This window comes from Cebus imitator, unplaced genomic scaffold (genome assembly GCF_001604975.1).
Source record: "Cebus imitator isolate Cc_AM_T3 unplaced genomic scaffold, Cebus_imitator-1.0 Scaffold6, whole genome shotgun sequence".
NCBI classification, from domain to species: domain Eukaryota; kingdom Metazoa; phylum Chordata; class Mammalia; order Primates; family Cebidae; genus Cebus; species Cebus imitator.
In genome coordinates this window covers 12,229,251-12,250,909 of record NW_016107321.1, presented here as the reverse complement: position 1 = coordinate 12,250,909, position 21,659 = coordinate 12,229,251, and the positions used below count along the sequence as shown (strand labels likewise).

General features: G+C 36.4%; 1 protein-coding gene across 15 annotated transcripts in view; it reads right to left on the bottom strand.

Annotated features, from left to right (window-relative positions):
- SYNE1 (spectrin repeat containing nuclear envelope protein 1) overlaps nucleotides 1-21,659 on the bottom strand; it is a 529,474-nt gene that overhangs the window by 420,668 nt on the left and 87,147 nt on the right. For all 15 annotated transcript variants that reach the window (XM_017537464.2, XM_037742153.1, XM_037742143.1 and 12 more), the window contains exon 3: nucleotides 10,280-10,341. In XM_017537464.2, the coding sequence (XP_017392953.1) occupies nucleotides 10,280-10,341 (62 nt within the window). The remainder of the gene's footprint in view (nucleotides 1-10,279; nucleotides 10,342-21,659) is intronic.

Genomic DNA, 21,659 nt, shown 5'->3' with positions numbered 1-21,659 from the left:
CCTTAAGAAAAGTTATGAGCAGTGTAAACGATACGTGCTTAGTTAAGATGAAAAATGCTTAAGATTTCATCACATTTGTGGGTAGAAGACATGAACAGAAATGTGTTCTAGTGGACAGTAATAAGGTTCAGTACCATCTGTGGTTTCAGGCATCCACTGGGGATCTTGGGACATGTCCCTTTTGAATGTAGTTTAACTTTTAAATTTTTAAATGTGCTAAAATGCACACAATATAAAATGTACCACATTAACTATTTTAAGTATACAGTTCAGTAGTGTTAAATATTTGCATATTGTTGTGCAACTGACACTATTTTCATTTTGCAAAATTGAAACTATATATACCCATTAAACAACAATTAGCCATTCCCTCTGTACCTCAGCGCCCGGCAACCACCATTCTATTTTCTTTACAGTGATGTTGACTACTCTCGATACCTCTTACAAGTAGAATCACACAGCATCTGTCATTTTATTACTGGCTTATTTCACTTAGCATAATGTCCCCAAGGTTCACCCATGTTGTAGCAGATGCCAGAATTCCATCCTTTTTAAAGTCTGAATTATATTCCATAGTATGGATATACCACATATTTTGTATCCATTCATCCATCAATGGATGGATGGATTGTTTCCATTTTCTGGCTATTGTGATTAATGCTACTATGAGCATGAGTGTATCAGTATCTCTTCAATCCCCTGCTTTCAATTCTTTTGGATATACACCCAGAAGTGGAATTGCTAGACTACATGTTAACTCTTTTTTTATTTTTTTAACAACTGACATACTCTTTTCCATAGTGGCTGCTTTGTGGAAGAACAGAAAGCTACTTTGAAACATTGCTAGTGTATCATCACTTTATGAGGTACAAATTTCCTACGTATCTTCTACAATCTTAGAATCCCTAGTGACCAATATCATTTAGCTAATAAAGTAGATTTTCAATATTAATAATTTAGTATTTAACAAAGAAAATGGTAAAATCACCTGTCTCATGCCAGGACCGTCTAGGTCCTCATTTGCTGTCATCCATAATCACCTTCAGTCTTCTAGTAAATGCTTTTTCCTCTTGCAGAAAGAGCTCTCAAAACATTTTGTCATAAAAAAGCGACAACATTTTTCTTTAAAATACTAAACACATATCCTATGGCTTAATCTTTGTGATTGCTGGGTACCTTGTGATACCATTAAAACTGAACCAGAAAATGCCTAGAAGAACAGCACATGCTACAGTTAACTATTGACTTCATTTGAGGCATAGACGCTATTGTGCACAGTCAGGATGCTGAACAGGATGAAGAGTCATGACCTGAGACAGTCACAAAATTTTCTTCTGCACTGCATGTAGGGAGGCCTCAAGGCCAGGTTTGGTTCTCCATGTGCATTCTGCGCACCCTTGAAATCTCTGTGCACAGAATGACCCATAACTTCTAGAACTGGATAAACCACTACTTCTGGTTTATACAAGTTTCAGGTAGGAATTATTTCACAGGCTAAGAGACAGTATATGGAGAAAAATTCCCATCCCAGGATCATTCTGGAGTTTTGGCACGTGATGATGATTATCTTCTGGGTGGGTGCAGCAAGTTAAACAACAGTCATGTAGAGGAGTGGAAAGGAAGAGAGGTTAACCAGCAGATATGGAGCAAGTGACCTCCCCAAAGGTTGGCAAGGAGGCCCCACAGTAATATGTCTCAAAATACCAGGGTATCCTTGGACCAGATCAAGGAAATCATGATTATAACTACTGGCAGTAGTCAAATAAAATTAATGTCTAACAGGTTTTGCCATTTAATTCAGAAAATCTAATTGAGTATTTCCAATATCTCCAGAAACAAGGTGTAGTAATTTAAAAACTGTATGTGTAATCTGCTTCTCTTTCACTCCTTTGTAATAGCACTATTGTGATCATTTTCCACTTCTGCTTGGCAAAGGTGGGAAGATTGTTTCCATCCCTTTTTTGTTTCCTGTAACAGATAGAATAATCCTTTCCACTTCCTTATTTAATTTAATTCCCAATAAATATTCCAAAGGCACTAACTGCCCTCCAGCTCAGCTTTAAATCTGCTTGGAAAACTCAGCTCTTAATAATTTTCAAATGTAATAAAAGTTTTTTTTTACCATATTGTATAAAATAAACATATTCTCCAAGTTATTTGTTTTATTTGGTACAAGTTGTGGTGACCCTTGACTCCTCTGTTTTGCTCACACTCAATATCTGATCCATCAACAAATCTTGTCGGTTTCATTTTCATAACTCTTCTAGTATCCAACCACCTCTCATCACCTCCACTGCCACTATCTTGTCCAAGTCACTAATACCTTGGCTGGATGGCTTCAATAATCTCTAACTTGTCTCCCTCCTCCTGCCCTTGCTTCCCTTCAGTCTATGTTCAGCAGAAGAGCTTCTTGATCTTCTTTACTGTTTGTCTCCCCTATTAGGATATAAGCTTCATAATAAGAAGATTTGTTTTTCTGTTTTGTTCACTGCTACATTTTCAGCCTAGAATATTCCCTAGCTTATTAAGCAGCATTTAAAAATATTTATTGAATAAATCTATGACAAATAAAATATATTTCTGGCTGGGTGTGGTGGCTCACGCCTGTAATCCCAGCATTTTGGGAGGCTGAGGGTGGGTGGATTACCTGAGGTCAGGAATTCAAGAGCAGCCTGGCCAACATGGTGAAACCTTGTCTCTACTAAAAATTCAAAAATTAGCTGGGCATGGTGGCAGGCATCTGTAGTCCCAGGTACTCAGGAGGCTGAGACAGGAGAACCACTTGAACCTGAGAGGAGGAGATTGCAGTGAGCCGAGGTCACACCACGGAACTCCAGCCTGGGTGACAGAACAAGACTCCAGTTCAAAAATAAATAATTAAATTAATTAATTAAATAAATAATTTCTAAAGAAGAAACTTTGACAAAGATTAATATTAGCAAAATGTTTATTAATCTGCATAAACTTTGTGAGATCTAGATCTTTGTAAACCATAAGCTAATATATTCTAGGAATAAATTAATAAATGCTATTCATTTTGAAATGGGGATTTTCCTTTGTAATGTTTACATTGCATATTTGAAAATAACTAATTCATTAGAATGTTTAGGGTTAACAAATTAAAGTGGGTTTATTTTTTCTCTGGCTTTATTAAGATATAATTGACAAATAAAAATTGTATATATTTATGGTACACAAGATGATCTTTTGGTATGTGCATATATTGTGAAATGATTAAATCAAGCTGATCCATCAACCCCCTCCTTAATGTAGCTTGAGAAAAACAACTAAAAAATTATTTGAGGGGTAAATTATTGCATTTATCTTTTCCTCTTTGCCTCTTTATCTTCCTGTCTGAGTTCATTAATAGTCTCACCAAACTGTGTACAAGGAAACAGATGGGAGTAAAATTCTATTCGGAACATTTCCATGTTATCTTTCAGCACTGCTGGTTGAAAGACAACTAAAGAAGATGAAAGCCACAAGTAAAGTGATATTTTATAACTATAGAGGTGTCACTTAAATTCATGATTTGCATAGATTGTTTTTAAAACATGGAAAATCCAAAGTCTTCCCTTTAAAAGAGCTCATACATCTAACTTCGTATTGAAACAAAATGTGCTCTTAATAAAATCTGATATAGGTTGAATTGTGCCTACCCTCCAGAGACATGTTGAAATGTTAACACCCCAAAATACTGAAGAAAGTGGCCTTATTTGGAAATAGTCTTTAGAGAGATAATCAAGTTAAAATGAGGTCATTAGCATGGGTCCTAATCCAATAGAACTAGTGGCCTCATACACTGGGGAAATTTGGACACAGACGTACAGAGAGGCAGAGATTGAAGTGATACAGCTACCCAGAGACTTAGAAGGAGCCTGGCCTTTGAGCCTCCGGAACTCTGAGATAACAAATTTCTCACTTTAAGCCACCCAGTACGTGGTACTTTGTTATGGTAATCCTAGCAATTAATAGGGAACCTAAATAATGTTGTATAAATTTTTCTCTGCAGTTTTTCTGAAAAGTGAAAAAATGTTCCTATCATGCCTGAGTTCATCCCAGAGACAGTATTTAAAATGTTCAGTGCCTTCTGTTGATGGTTCCACAAATTTAAGGCTGTCAGAAGGATAAAGGACTGCTCATTGCATATTGAAAATATGCTCCATTTATGGAAACACTAAAATATGGCTATATGAGACCTATTTTTGCCCAAAGAATTTAGTGACAAGCAATCTATTTATCTCACAGTCAAATATCATAAAGATTGAATCAAAGATATTTAAATAAAAATATTATATTACATTCTATTTGGCAAAATGAGAAAATTTGAAACTCCAAGCATTTGATAATACAAAATGATCAATATAAATATTAAGATTACTTACACATGTCTTATTTAAAAATCTAACTTTTTACAAAGGCTTTTTTAAAAGATTGTTCCTTTGGGTGGCTGAAGTACTAAATAACTATATCGGCCTACAAATCTTACATAAAATTTAGGAATTTTCAAAGTTAAATTTTAAAATGTGAAAAGAACCATTTTTTAACCATAAAATTTAAAATACATTCATCTTAACATAACTTCTTTGCTTAAAAATGCAAGGACTATGCCGTTACACTAAGACATCTGCAGTCATTAAGTGAGAACTCCTTCAAATTGAAGTCCATGCCACCTCTGTCTTTGTCTCTCTGCCTATCTCAAAGTTAGGCACAGCCACAGCCACTTTCCTATTCCCAATGCTAGTCTCAGAGAAGGGGAGATATCTGCTCTGGAACAAACCTGCACCCTCTGCCTGTGGTCTTAATTTCTTTTCTCATCCTGCCTCCTCCGGAACCTTGTTCCTTCAGAAGAATACCATTCCTTGCCTTCTTTTTCAGCCTCTCCCTTTCTACAAGTTCTTGATCGTTTCCTCCTACAGAGGTGCAGGCTCAAGACCACCCTTTATTAAAACAGCTTTACCAAAGCCAATCTTCTGCACAAGCTAATACTCTATCTCATGAACATGTAATGTATATTAAGTGTACTAACATCCTTACCTCTCATTGACTCATCAGCTCACCAGAGTCTAGTTTCTACTATAACATGACCAATCCCAATGGCGGCCAGTGACTCCCCAACTGCCAAATCGAATGGGTTCATCTTTACCAACTAATTTCTCCATCTAAACTGAACTTACTAGCTTTCCCCCCAAGCCTGTTGTATTCTTTATATCTGTGAGTAATCTTAATCATTTGCTCAGGTCAGAACTCTAGAAGTCATTCTTGACTCCTTCTCTTCCAAGATTCTAATTAATTCCTCAGTTCTATCAGGTCCATTCCTAAACATCTTTTCAATCTATAGACTTTTCTCTACTCTCCCACCACTACTTTAGTCCAAGCTGCCCTCACCTCTCATCTGACTTACTGCAAGTTCACTCAATCTCTAACCTTTCTTGTTCCTCTTCCAATTCTGAGAGAGAGAGATGTTGAGGGTCAGAATGATCATTTTATTACCCTGTCTAAGGATCTTTCATGTCTTCCACTGCCCATAACATAATGTTCAAACTATTTTAATGACTGGCCTTTGACCAATTCTCAGTTTCCTTTGTTGCCACCATATTCTCGCTCATATGTTTTGACTGTGTCCCCACCCAAATTTCATCTTGAACTGTAGTTCCCATAATCCCCAAGTGTCATGGGAGGAAGCCAGCTGGTGGGAGGTAATTGAATCATGGGGGTAGTTACCCTCATGCTGTTCTTGCGATAGTGAGATCTCACAAGATCTGATGGTTTTATAAGGGGCTTTTCCCCTTTTGCTTGGCACTTCTCCTTCCTGCCACCATGTGAAGAAGGACATGGTTGCTTCCACTTCTGCCATGATTGTAAGTTTCCTGAGGCCTCCCCAGCCTTGAGGAACTGTGAGTCAATTCAAGCTCTTTCCTTTATAAATTACCCAGTCTCATGTATGTCCTTATAGCAGTGTGAGAACAGACGGATACACCCAGAATCTACACTTTCAGGTATTTTGAACTTCTCTCCTTCCCTTTCCTGTACCATGCTTTCTACTTCTCCACTTTTGAAAGCATTCTTTCCTTTTCCTACCCAACCCCAGGATCTTTCTCAGGTCCAGCTTAAATGTTTCCTCTTCTGAAAGTCTCTGATGCCCTTTTTCAGATTACCTGTGTGGCTGGCCGTGCTTGTCATGTGTTCACTATCGCCCTGCATGTCTCCTGTCATGGACTCATCACATACACTTCATTGTGATGGTCTCCTCTGCTAGAGGATCAGTGCCATGATGGTACAGTCTGTATCTGCCTTTGTTCGTCATTGTATCCGCAATCCCTAGCACATAATAGGTGTTTAATAAGTATTTGCTGAATGAATAAATAAATAAACAAATGAAGCATGGGAGGATAACACAATGAATAGTACCTGTTAAGGACTGAAAGTTTGTGGTCTCCCCAAAATTTATATTTGCAACTTTAACCCCAGTGCAATGGTCTTTGGAGGTGGGACCTTTTGGAGGTAATTAGGTTTAGATGAGGTCATGAGGGTGGTCTCCCCACAATAGAATTTATTAGTGTCCTTATAGGAAGAAGAAGAAGACGACAACCATCCTATCTGCAATCCAGGAAGAGAACCCTCACCAAGAACTGAATCTGCTGGCATCTTGATCACGGACTTCCAGCCCCCAGAACTATGAGAAATAAATGTTTGCTGTTTAAGCCACTGAGTCTGTGGTATTTCATTAAAGCATGCCAAGCTGACTGACAATGTCCATGCTTAGGAGTCATAGGATTGAAATCTGGCTTTGTCCTTTACTTGCTATGTAACTATGAGCTTATTAATTAACTCTCAGCTTCTGTTTCATAATCTAGAAAATAATAAAAATAATGCATTTTCTTATGTGAGGATTAAATAAGAGATAAAGTTGCTAAGGCACAGTAAGTGGTACATGGTAAGAATTTAGAAACACGTTTTATCAATAAATGCTGACAAGCTAGTCATGAGTCAGAAACCTAAATTTGAAAAACCATCACTAAAAATCAATATTGGGCTAATTTAATAAAATACTCCACCTTCTTTCATTAACAGAGCTAACAGAATAGAAAGATACAGGTTTATTCTTGAAAAGTGAGAAAATTACAGGTTTTATGTCTAAAAATGGAGACCCATCCCTGAAAGAAATTATCAGGTATATGAAATAACAATAACCCACTAATTGTTAATGTTATAGCAACAATTTGCGATTTGCAACGTTTTGCATAATTGGAGAGGCATTAAGACTTCAATCTGAAAATAAACATCAGAAAAGAACAGATAATTATACCCACAAGTTTTAATGATCTACAACTGTGTAGTAGAAATGGCATTAAGAAAAAACACAGAAAACCCTTCGGTTTTTTCTTACTTATAATAAGATTTTTGTTTTAAGAAAAGCATATTTTACATATAATAATAAATGTAAAAAAGAAAAACAAGTATATTAAAAAACAGATTGCAATCTTATTTGTATACTAACTCTTCATACTGCTCTCATAATATTTATAAAGAATTGTTATACTAGAATTAACTGTCATCAGTAAAAGGCTTTGTTTTATTTAATAAGTCAAAAGTTTATTAATTTGCAACCGAGAAAAGCAGTTAAGCACAAAAGTAAAACTTCATATTAAAAATCCCCCCCAAATTTATCTTCATAAGCATCTTCCGAACATCTCCCAAGGCTCCCAAGACTGAAGGACTTTAGGAGAGAAGGATCAGCATTCTTTCTTCTCAACTAAACATCCCAGCTCTTAAACTTGCTACTACCTATTATTAAAGCTATATTTGGAAATGGTAAATTTAACTCATAAATGATTTAGTTGTCAGTTTATCTAAAAACACTCCAAAGCACAGATAGGTATACCAGGATAACCATGCAAAGAAACATCAAATATGAAAGGCAAGACAAGCTCATTACCTCCATCATTCCAGGGCTCAGTTCCAACCCCTAACTTAAAAACTTTGAAGGGTGTTTTAATAGTGCATGGAAATAGGGATTCTTAGAACTTCTTAGAGTATATTAAAATCATAATTGTGCATATCTGTTGATATTTATCCTTCCAGAAATTTATCCTAAGAAGAAAATATCACATGAGTGCTCAAAGATGTATGTCCAGGATTTTTACTCTAGTATTTGATATAATATGAAACAACTGAAAACCACCTAAATAATCCTCAAAAGGCAACTGGCTAACTCATCACAGATAAATATGAAAGTTTAATTAGCCATTATATAATTACGCAGTTCTATATACTGTCATGGACTGATGGGTGAAATAGAAGCTCCAGAACAATATCCTATAAAATCATTTATATGAAACCATGTGTAGAAAAATGTTGACCAATACCTTAATGATGACTGTACCTGGATTATGTAATTTAAGATTACTTTTACTTTTTTTACACTTTCTAAAATTTCATCATTATTATTTACAATTATATAACCTCAACACTATAAAAATAACTCTATTTTCATATTGGAAAAAAAAATCTTTTTCTCAACTGATGACAATTCTGTAGTACAAGTAGTGGCCAGGTGGCACCAACTGAGGCTTGAAAAAATAAGCACCCACGTCATCAATCTTATGTATCCACTGCCTTTTTACAGAGTAGATTCTGGAGCAACTACTGGGCCAAATTTCCATCTTGCCAAAGTGGTTTGTGGGAAGAGAGCATAGGAAAGATGACCCAAGTTTATCTTGCATTTAGACAGGTCACTCTAGTCTTCTTTCATAGCTGGATTGTGAGTATATTAAAATCATAATTGTGCACACCTATTGACTACCCACTTCTAGAAATTTATCCTAAGAAGAAAATATCATATGAGTGCTCAAAAGATGCATGTCCAGGACTTTTACTGTACTATTTGATATAATATGAAACAACTGGAAACCACCTAAATAACCTTCAACAGGCCTGGGAAAGCATTTTACCAATTTTTACCTGTCTTCAAAGGCTAGCATAGACACAAAGTAAGCAACGAGTCTGTCAAATGGGAGTAAAATAAACTGTCATGCTTTGTTTGCTTCTGCACTATCAAAATGGCTTTGGGGAAGCCCCTGATCAAAACCTGTTTATAGGGTTGTGCTTTACATACTACAGGCACCATTCTCAGCAAAAGTGAGGAGAAAAAATGGGAAGATAAAATTGTTTTATCATCTAATTCATTTAACCAATTATTTTCTTGATGGAAGAGTCAAAATAACTCCAACTATATAATAATATAGACTGTTCCTTTAAAAGTTATCAGTGAATCCTCTAACTGAATTCAGACACAATTGTCCTGTCATCTGAATCTATTTTTACAAATGTGGTGTCTCCTGGTTTGCTTATTTTTTATCAGCAGTACAATAAATTAATTGTATTATACTATATCAAGACTAATATTTATTTTACATTAGCATTAATGTTCAGACATTAATATATATGTATTATATATGTATATGTAATATATATGTATATTTTTATCATCAGTACAATAAATTAATTGTATTATACTATATCAAGACTATTTATTTTATATTAGCATTAATGTTCAGACATTAATATATATGTATATATGTATATATTATACATATATGTATATATATACATATATACATATGTATATGTATATATGTATATATATATACATATAATATGTATATTAGACATATACATAATATGTATATATACACATATATATACATAATACGGATATATAGTATAATATGTATACAATATATAGACACATAGTCACCTAATGTCATTTAATGACAGTGGGGATAATACCAGGATGATTTCAGTCCTTTCATGTCCTATTACTATGGTTACTTTTTTAAATCAAAGCACCAGAGATGAGAGCACAGACACTATCATAATCTCTTTAGATAAAATGCTTCGCTTAGCACAGATTACTTACAGCTTCTTTGTGTTCCAAATAGAAACAAACACACACAAACAAAAATCCAGCACAAATTCTTCTTTTGGTATGACATACACATTAGTATTAGAAAAAATAATTGGATGAAATAGTTCCTCAAGATTCACAGAATTGACATGAAGTAACTGCTCTTGACTCTAGCTATAAGTTCATTTCTTCTTAGTAACAATGTTAGCAATGCCACTCATAGGCAACCGCTAGACCAACCAATAAGATTGCCGCTATCATTGATTAGCAACAGTGAAAACAATGACAGAAGGATTTTGTTATACTGGGCATTTAATGATTTACTGGTTCAACCTAAGTAAACCTGTAATGCTGGGTAGTATTCTTTACCTTGGCCAGATGAGAGTTGATCCACTTTGTGAAAGTTCGTTTTTGTACTATCTCTTGCTCATCTAGAAGGAAAAAGAAATCTGGTTAATAATGTAATATATCATGAAGTCGTATAATGAGAAAAAGTCATAGTTACGCAAATCTGGAAAGAATCATAAAATCATTTTATCTCCTCATTCATTTTACCAATTATTATCTTGAAGAGAAAAGTCCACAAAAGTCCACCTATATCATCATATAGACTATTCCTTCAAAAATTATCTGCAAATGCTTTAAAATTTGCCATATGTTAGCCCATATTTACCTTCATCCACTTATTCAAAATTCACTGATGACTTATACCTCAACAAAGCTGTTAAAAATAAAAATTCACCAGGACCACTCAGTGCTGAGTTTTTATGCTACATGCAAAGAGATACAGAGGGCTGAATAGGGCAAGGTCTTGCTATAAAATATCTAGAGGTAGAAATGGACAAGCAAGGGCTATAAATAGCAGAGGGTTATGCAGTAATGCAATAAGACAGAGCCATATACATTAAGCATTAAAGGAACTTCACCCAGATGGCAGTGTGGTGACTATACTATTGAGTGACCTCCAAAAATTCCCACTACATGGAGTCCCCATTTTTGTGTAGGCAGAATGTGGGCAGAACCTGTGACTTATGTCCAGCAAATAAGAATATGACACAGGTGATGAGAGGCCACGCTTGTGATCATGTTACTTTATGTTACTCCAGCTTAGCTGACTGTAGTGAGAGATTCTCCTGCTGGCGTAGAAGAGGCAACCAGCCAGGTTGTGAAGTTCTTTCGGAGAGGACCACAATGGCAAGGGGCAAGAGGCTCCCCTCAGAAGTGAAGTGCAATCTCAGTGAGCAGCCAGTAAGACACCAGGCCCTTGTCAAACAGCCACAGAGAACGAATTCTGCTAACATTGCGACAGAGTCCAAAAGTGGATTCTCCCACAGTTGAGCCTCCAGATAAGAATGAAATTCAACTGATGCCTTACAAGTAAGGCTTGTAAGTTACAAGTAAGCAGTAACTCTCACAAGTTACTGCTTGTGAGACCCTGAACAGCTGATACAGCTAAGCTTTGCATGGACCTCTTAGATGCAAACATTTGGAGATAATAGACACATGTTGCTTTCAACTGCAAGGTTTGCGGTACTTTGTTATGTAATAAGAGAAAACTAATATAGAAAGGAAAAAAGGTAGGGTTTGGGTAGACTTTAATTAGAGGTATAAATAGACAAAAATGATGTTGGTAGTTTGACAGGAACAGCATAGAATCTGTAGATTGCTTTGGGCAGTGTGGCTATTTTAACAACATTGATTCTTATCCATAAGTATGGGATTTTTTTGTTTGTTTATTTGTATCATCTATGATTTCTTTCAGCAGTGTTTTATGGTTCTTCTGGTAGAGATCTTTCACCTCTTTAGCTGGAGTATTCCAAGGTATTTTGTGTGTGTGTGTGTGTGTGTGTGTGTGTGTGTGTGAGAGAGAGAGAGAGAGAGAGAGAGACTATGGTAAATGGGGTTGCATCCTTGATTTGGCTTTCAGCTTACACATTACTGGTGTATAGAAATGCTACAGAATTTTATACATTGATTTTGTATCCTGGGAGGGGGAGTGGGTTGAAAAACTACCTATTGGGTACGTGGTCACTAACCAGGTGACAGATCATTCATACACAGAACTCACGACAATTTACTCATGTAACAAACCTGTGCAAGTAGTCCCTGAACCTAAAATAAAAGTTGAAAAGAAAGAGCTGAAAGCCACAGACAGGGGTGTAGTTTAATATTTTCAAAAGAAGACGCGACTCTTATCCACCCACCAGCATGTGCTGAGTGTCAGCTGTTCGCAAAATAGTAAACACTATGTTGTGGGGGACATAAACAATATACAATTTCAATTCTTCACCCTTTGAGGGATGATACTCAAATCTCTGTCTCTGTCTCCGACCTTGCCTGTGCTTCAGCCCAGACCTTGCCTGTGCTTCAGCCCGGAAGATTTGCTTGTCTACTAGAATGCAAAGCCCATGAGGACAGCAACTTGGTTCCCAAAGCCTACAAGTATGACCAAGAAGAATGAATGAGTGAAGAAAATAAATACAAAACCTTTTAATTTGGAGACATTTTGAATCTATCTATAAAACTGATGGAATACATTACATCTAACGTATTTTAAATATGCTTTTTAATTTTCAAGCGTATATCAAAAACAAATCAGCATAAAAATAAGTAACGCTTCCTATATACCAGGTACTGACTTTTAGATAAACCAATCACTTTATATTTTAATTATCCTTTATTATTATAAATCACATATAATATTATGTATGCATTAATCCATTAATTCTTGTCACAGATCTATGAGCAGGAACTATTATAATGTCCAATTTACACACAAAACTGTCAAGACACAGAGAAGTTAAGTATTTTACCAAGGTCATCCAGAGGCAGAGCCAAGTTTCAGACTTCAGAAATCCACTAGTTTACTATGCCATTATACTGTCACTCAAAGGTAGCATAAAAATTACCACATTCATCTATCAAGTATTAATCTCATGAAAATTATAAACCTATAGTTCAATTTTTTTGACCTGAGAATCTTTAGATTGTATAAATAAAGTTAGGTGGCAGCAAAATGATCTTAACTAATCAAGGTAGGTTTGATAGAATTTTGAACTTTATAATGCGTGAAATCCAATTCTAAGCCTAAAATAGACACAGTTAGATTATATGTAAATTTTTTACGCTCAACTTGAGATTATACATTCTTTTATTAGCATCACAAAATGTCACTGTTTAAAAATGTTAATATAAATTGGCATAATATGTTAATACATACTGTTATAAATTTAAATATATAATCTATTGATATTACTTCTTAATATAAACTGTTATATTTTCACTAATATAACCTTTAATGAAACAATAATGGTATTGTAACAATTTCAGCTGAGTCTATATTTAGGCTTCAGCTAAGTGGTCTTTTTAGAAAGCTCAAATTATCTTTGTTGTAGCACACCATGCATTTAAATGTCAAATTCTTTACATGTTTCTTTTTTTACTATGGTTGCAAAAACAGATTTTATTAAGTCTTACAATTCACTTTTTGTATTATCAGACATAGCTGAATTTGAAGTAAATATTTTTCTAATTTTACATACTATTTTCTTAAAAGAAAAAAAATTAAATTTAATTATTCATGAAACCCTCATTTTTGACATAAAAGTTGAAAAATTTAATCCAAGATTTGATAGTTATATCTGATACCAACAACATAAAATGTTTAATTTGTGGAAGTAACAGAAACATGAAACGAATGTCTACCAACTAATGTCATAAATTTAACAAACAATAACATTTCTTTTTAATGCTGTTGACAAGGAACCAAATGAACCTGCATGGCTAGGTCTATGAAGCTCCTAAGTATAGTCATGCACTGCATAATGATTTTTTTGGCCAATGATGAACCTCATATATGACAGTGGTACCATAAGATTATAAACAAAACTGAAAAATTCCTATTGTTTAGTGACATCCTGCCATTGTAGGGCAACCCATTGCCATTTCTATATTTAGACATGTTCAGATACACAAAATACTTACCATTGTGCTACAATTGCTTATGATATTCAGTACAGTCACATGCTGTACAAGTTTGTAGCTTAGGAGCAATAAGCTATATTGTGTAGCCTAGATGTGTAATAGTCTATACCCTCTAGGTTTGTGCAAATACACTCTACACTGTCCCACAACAATGAATTCACCTAGAAGACACATTTCTCAGAATATCGCTCCATCATTAAGCTACATATGACTTTATATGTCATTATATTTAATGAACTTAAACAAATTTACAAGAGAAAAACAACTCCATCAAAAAGTGGGTGAAGGATATGAACAGACACTTTTCAAAAGAAGACATTTATGCAGCCAACAAACTGCTCATAAAAATGCTCATCATCACTGGTCATTAGAGAAATATAAATCAAATCCACATTGAGATACCATCTCATACCAGTTAGAATGGCGATCATTAAAAAATCTGGAGACAACAGATGCTGGAGAGGATGTGGAGAAACAGGAATGCTTTTACACTGTTTGTGGGAATGTAAATTAGTTCAACCATTGTGGAAGACAGTGTTTCAAATCTTCAAATATCTAGAACTAGAAATACCATTTGACCCAGCAATCCCATTACTGGGTATATACCCAAAGGATTATAAATTGTTCTATTATAAAGACACATGTACACGTATATTTATTGCAGCACTGTATACAATAGCAAAGACTTGGAACCAACCCAAATGCCCATCAACAGTAGACTGGATAAAGAAAACATGGCACATATACACCATGGAGTACTATAGGGCCATAAAAAAGGATGAGTTCAGCTGGGTGCTGTGGCTCACGCCTGTAATCCCAGCATTTTGGGAGGCCAAGATGGGTGTATCACGAGGTCAACAGTTCAAGACCAGCCTGGCCAAGATGTTGAAACCCTGTCTCTACTAAGACTACAAAAATTAGCTGGGTGCAGTGGCAGGCACCTGTGATCCCAGCTGCTTGGGAGGCTGAGGCAGGAGAATTGCCTGAACCTGGGTGGCAGAGGTTGCTGTGAGCCAAGATCACACCACTGCAATCCAGTGTGGGCAGCAGGGTGAGACTCCGTTTAAAAAAAAAAAAAAAAAAAGTATGAGTTCATGTCTTTTGTAGGGACATGGATGAAGCTGGAAACTATCATTCTCAGAAAACTGACACAAGGACAGAAAACCAAACACCACATGTTCTCACTCACAAGTGGGTGTTTAGCAATGAGAACACATGATCACAGGGAGGGGAACATCACACACTGGGGCCTGTGGCGGGGTGGGACGGCTAGGGGCAGGATAGCAGGGGGTGGGGGAATTGGGGAGGGATAACATTAGGAGAAATGCCTAAAGCAGATGATGGGGGATGGATGCAGAAAACCACAAGGCACTGTATACCTATGTAACAAATCTGCAAGATGTGCACATGTACCCCAGAACTTAAAGTATAGGAACAACAAATAAATAAATAAATAGAAAGCAGTTTAAATATATTTAACTAGTAACAACTTTATTAACAATTTTTCTGTCTTCAGCTTTTCTGCTTGAGAAGAGTTGTGAAAATTAAAACCAATTGCTAATGCATCGTAAAATGGATGAGATGACAGCAGCGTCAGGGTAGAGAGGTGGGGCTGGGGAATCCACATTACAAAGTGGGTGTTGCACAGCTGTGATGGGCTCTGATCTAAGACCAGTTTTTGGTGTAGGTGATTATTACTGGGTAGAATTGGTTCGAATTCTCCTTCTCTCTTATAACTTAAATCATAACTAGTTCCTAAAGGCCCGATTGTGTAACATTAAAAGCAATAACCACAAATGAGTTCCAAAAACTTTCTGGGTCCTTCATCCTTGAGGCTCACATTGCTTGTTCTATTTCAAAAGCAGTTGGTCCTACAGACCTCAGGAATTGTCGTCTATGAGACTTTATAAAAACCTAGCTCTGGGTAATATTATAAGGTAATATCCCTTCGTAGAAATGAGCAAAATAAATGAAGGGTTCCAGCTCAGATATTCAATTTCTATATTTCTTTGCTCATTTTCAGATATTTTCTCAGTGTTTTTCCATTTCAGGGCAAGATCATGACACACAACAGATGCACAAATGAGGCCCAATTTAGCAACTGTGATTCCATTTGACTACAAAGGGGAAAACAGCAGCAAAGGCATACGGTGACAATGTAATGATAAACAAACTATCACAACAGATGATAGTTCATGGTTTTCTTCCTGATGAGTCATAGTAATAATCACCTGCTGATACTGCACAACTGTGGTTTACTCTAGGTGAGGTGATTTAAGCACCTCGAAGCAAAAAAACCATAATAAAATGTGGCTTGGGTTATTGTGCAGCCATTGCAGTCGATCACAAATAATATATTGACTAGAGACATGTTAACTACGCTTTTGATTTTACCATACACAACAAATTTACCAAATAATATATGATGCAAAACTGTGTCACAGGGTCCCATGACCACTAACTTTTAAATAGGTTTACTAAATTACAAAATTATTAAAATAAATGACAATATCCACTTCACAGATGGTATGTTTAAAATTTGGACAGTAAATTAAATTAGTATATTTTAATATGCTGAATAAAGTATTCTATAATAATTTCCGAGCAATATAGCGCTTCATATATCAGTATTACATAATAATGCATAATGTATTTTCATCAAAATCATAAAATATCATAAAGAGCAAAATAGTAAATTTCTAGAGGTATCCAGCTGTAATTAATACCCCATTTAATATTTATATACCAAGAAAAGTCTGGGTGCTGTGACTTTGGGAGGCTGAGGTTGGTGGATCACCTGAAGTCAAGAGTTTGAGACTAGCTTGGCCAACATGGTGAAGCCCTGTCTCTATGAATAATACAAAAATTAGCCAGCCATCGTGGTAAGCGCCTGTAATCCCAGCTACTCGGGAGGCCAAGGCAGGAGAATTGTTTGAACCTGGGAGGCAGAGGTTGCAGTGAGCCGAGACCACGCCACTGTACTCCAGCCCAGGCAACACAGTGAAACTGTGTCTCAAAAATAAATAAGTTAATTCATACGAAGAAGAAAGAAATGTTTATATATATATATATATATATATATATATATATATATGCATGATATTGCAATCTCTGGCAAAAATAAATAAATAAATAAATAAATAGTACCATCCATTGATACATTTGCAGGAACTTGCAATAGGTTTTGATGAACCTTTTTTAATTTTTTTGCAGATTATTATTATGTCTGGTAGGTTTCTTTAATGATGATAGTTTAAATAAAATCTTAAGGATTTAAATTATCTAAAAATGTAAATGTTAATTTAAAACAAATCACACATTTAAAATCACATCATTCCTGGCAGTAACTAATAAAGATTTTTCATCATTTTCAATGCAGGCAAATTTACCTCGATAAAATGTTGGAATGAAATTGAAAAAACAGACATATGCTGATTGAATTGCTTCCTGCAACCAAATGATGTGACTACAAAGAGGAAAACAACAGCAAAGGTATATGGTGCCAACATAATGATTATTGATTACCAGCCACAGTCAAATTACTTGACTTGGGATCAGAATTAAATTATCTTGATTGCTTATCTACAATTACTAAAATCAACAGTAACTTTATTATATATGAATAGAGTCTAAAGTATATTGAATAGTCCAACACAATAAAATGAACAATTTATAGGTGCTTATAACTACTCAATGTTAAGATATTAAAATTGAATATATAAACGAAAAACATTTACAGGATCAGGCTGTGGCAGATTTCATAATACAACCATAAATTCTTCCCATCCTGGTCAGCATATCATTTGCAATGTGATTTTATTGCCCCTTCTCTTAGGAGGTGATCTCATTTCCCCATACCTTGAGTCTGGGCTGGCTTTGAGACCTGCATTGATCAATAATAGGACAGAAGTGATTTTAACTGGCATCTGAGGCTGGGCCTTGAGAGGACTTGAAATTCCACGTTGGCTATACTGGAATTCAATTCTGCTCTTAGAGCACTACATAAGGAAGCGGGTCTAGGATCCTCATGAATAAGTCACTTGGAGGAGAATGGAGGCGCCTCAGATGGCAGCCAGCAACAGCTGCCTGACACGTGAGTGAGCTGCCCTGGACCTGCCCTGGGCCCATTCACATGGCTGCATGATCCTCCAGCTTTATGTAGCCATGTGAATGGGCCCAGGCACAGCTGGCAGAAGGAACACCCAGCCCACCCACAGAAACATGAGAAATCCTAAACTGTTGTTGCTCCATGCCACTAAGATCTGGTGGTGGTTTGCTACACAGGAAAGGCTAACCAAAACGGAAATTGCTACCAGGAGTGTGGGGTTGTTCTAACAAAGATCTAAAACTTATGGTGTGGCCTTGGGACCAGATAGGGGAAGGAGATTGGAAGGATACAAAGAAACTATTAGTGAAGGCTGAATAAGCAGTGAGGGAACTGCCATCGGAAATTGGAGAAAGAGCTGTACATATTTTTTTATTATATATTCTGTCACCTGCTGTAACTCAAACTCATGATTCTGGTTTGGGAAATTTCCTTGCAGAATGCTGTAAGTGTCAACTGGCTTCTTTTACCTACACATTATAAGGTGCTGAAAGAGAGAGAAATGGGCTGTTTCATTTGCAGGCACAAGGCAGAGGAAACATGGAAGTCTAGAATATGATGGATTGAAAAATAAGATGTTTTGTTATTCCTAGCCTTTCCAGAAAAGATTTGCAAAGTAAGAGAAAGCTTCAGGGTAACAGCAAATCAAAGGTATGATTATTGTTGAAAACTCAGAAAGAGGTGGACTTGTTTAGAGTCCACATATAAGTGAGATCACACAGTACCTTTCTTTCTGTATCTGGCTTATTGAATTTCACATAATGTCCTTCAGGTTCATCCACGTCATTGCAAATGGTAGCATGTCCTTATTTTTTATGGAGGAATAGTCAATTGTATGTGTGTGCATCACATTTTCTTTTTCTATTCATCTGTCATCATGAATGTGTTAATTAACTTGATTGTGGTAATCATTTCATAATTTATATGTATATCAAATCATCACACTGTACACCTTAACTATATATAATTTGTATTCATCAGTTATACCTCAATGAGGCTGGGGAAAAAAGAGCATTTGGAAAGATTTAAGGTAGTGCCTAGTTGACCTTTTCAGCTAGACAAACCAGCTTCTAAGCATCTTAAGGGCATAGCCCACAGCAGCCTCATATGTGTCCAAAGTTTGTTTCAAAGTTCAGATTTTGGGGCCACAGAATGCACTACAGATAAGTTTTTAGGAAGCTAGCTTTCACTGAAGGCACAGCACCATTCAAAATGAACAAGAGATTTTGGAGCCACAACTCTGTGTGGCCAGGAAGAAGGCTAAGAAAACTATCAGTCACAATCATGAGCCATTTCTTACCAAGATAACAAGGAACATGTCTTGCTACTGGACGAAAGGAACTGGCCACGTGTGCCTTAATGGATTTCAGAATCGCTGGACCACAACTGTTTCCTCCTTTCCATTCTCTCACTCCTTAGACAGAAGAATCTATTGCAATGACCCCACTCCTGCCTCATCACTGCATGTTGAAGAAGTGGGGAACAGGTAACTTCTCTTCTTAGTTTCCAGGTCTGAGGATTGAGAGAAATCTCACCTGAGGAACCTCATCTCTACCTGGACCAGATGCAAATGATGCAACACTGGACTTGGAGCTTGATGCCAAACTGAGAGCTGGAGGAGACTTTTGATGCCTTGAGAGCAGATGAATGTATTCTCCATGCAGGAAGAAAAGAAACAGTAGTGACCAGAAGACAGATTTTATATTATGGCCATAAAATCCTCTGGTCCAACTATGCATCCTCCTTTGTATGGTGACTTTGTCCTTCCTCCCATCCAGGGGTAGAATCAATTTCCCTTCCCCTTGAATCTGATCTTGTATGGTACTTGCTTTAATTAATAATGCAGCAGAAACAAGTTTATGTCATCTGATTTCTAGGCCATAAGAGTTTGTGCAGTCTCTGTTTTAGGTGTCCTGGATCTCCATCCTAAAACCACTGTGCAAGAAAGCAGATTATATTAGAAGATGTTTCCATGTGGGAAGAATTCAGAGGTCCCATGTGTTAGCTAGAACTAACCACCAGACACATGAATGAGGTCACCTTGGATCTTCTAGCTCAGTCAACCCTGCAGATGAACTCAGCCATAGGTGAACCCAGGTGAAGTCAACAAACTGAGGTCTAAGGCTGATGTGTCTGATCCCTCCCCTCTCCCACATCCATACATACTTGATTACAAATTCCTTGTAGAAGGAAAGCATTTTTCTCAACATCATATTCCTAAAGATCATATATGTGTCCTTATGAAACCATCGATATTTAACTGTGAACTAACCAGCAAATCCACATATTGTCAGAAAGAATGAACTGTGATTGGACTAAGCCATAGAATTTTGGAGCAGTTTGTTATGCAGCAAAGGCTAACTGAAATAAAGGCATTTATGTATGGGGGGCGGTTGGTGGGAGGGCCCTTCTTCTATTCGCTCACTCTGTTTTCCGCAGTGAAAAGATTCTAGGCTTACTTGTTTGGGCCTAGCTCTTAGGCTTTTCATGTTCTAATCAGAAAAGCAATGGATTAAAAATGCAAAGAATAGGGCAAGCAAAGTTACTCTGCATAAGTTCTGACATGGATGGATGGGAAGGGTCAGAGGAGGAGAGGAGAGAAAATTAATAGCTATCTACAGCCGTGGGCTTGAGGGAAAAGATGAGTTAAGAGAATTTTTAGGGAGTCTTGCCTGTGTTGAGTCTTCTAATGACTGCTTCAAATTGTTTTTTTCAAGTGAATGTCAGTAAAAACTAACATTGTTCTTAAGACTTTGGGGACTGGAGTTGCATTTCTTTTGTTTTTAAAACCAGTGGCTAGATCAAAATAACCCAATTTCATTAAAGTTACATTTGCAAAATGTAATACCATTTCACTTTAAAGCTAAGGCAGATGGGATGAAAGGAATAGAAGTATCTCAGTTCCTAAGTTCGAGTTTCTTAACCTCAGCAATATTGACATTTTGGGCAAGATGATTTTTTGTCATGGGAATCTGTCTTCCGCATTATAGGATGTCTAGCAACATCGTGGGCCTTTACACATTAAATGCCAGCAGCACTCTGCACCCTAGTCTGACAATCAAAGGTATCTTCAGATGTTGCCAAATTTCTGCTGGGGGGTTAAAAACAACCCAGTTGACAACCTCCACCTAAACTTTTCATTTATGTGTGACAATGGGCATAAGCCAGTGTAAACTTCTGAAAACATGTATAACATCACAATGACTATCAGTGTTTAAAATGAATTATTATTGTCCAATACATGGCTCCAAAAAGTTATTTTCATTGGGCTATTAACATGATTTATGTTTATTTAGGCAGAAATCCTTTACTGTGAGATATATCTATTTGAAAAGTGACAAAATACAGTAAATCTAAGACTTTAGCTGAAAGGTTATATAGAAATTACACAATTTGGGCTGCACACAGTGGCTCACACCTGTAATCCCAGCACTTTGGGAGGTCAGGAGATCAAGACCATCCTGGCTAACATGGTGAAACCCCGTCTATACTAAAAACGCAAAAAATTAGCTGGGTGTGGTGGCACGTGCTTGTAGTCCTAGCTATTTGGGAGGCTGAGGCAGGAGACTTGCTTAAATCCGGGAGGCAGAGGTTGCAGTGAGCTAAGATTTTGCCACTTCACTCCAGCTTGGGCCACAGAGCAAGATGCTGTCTCAAAAA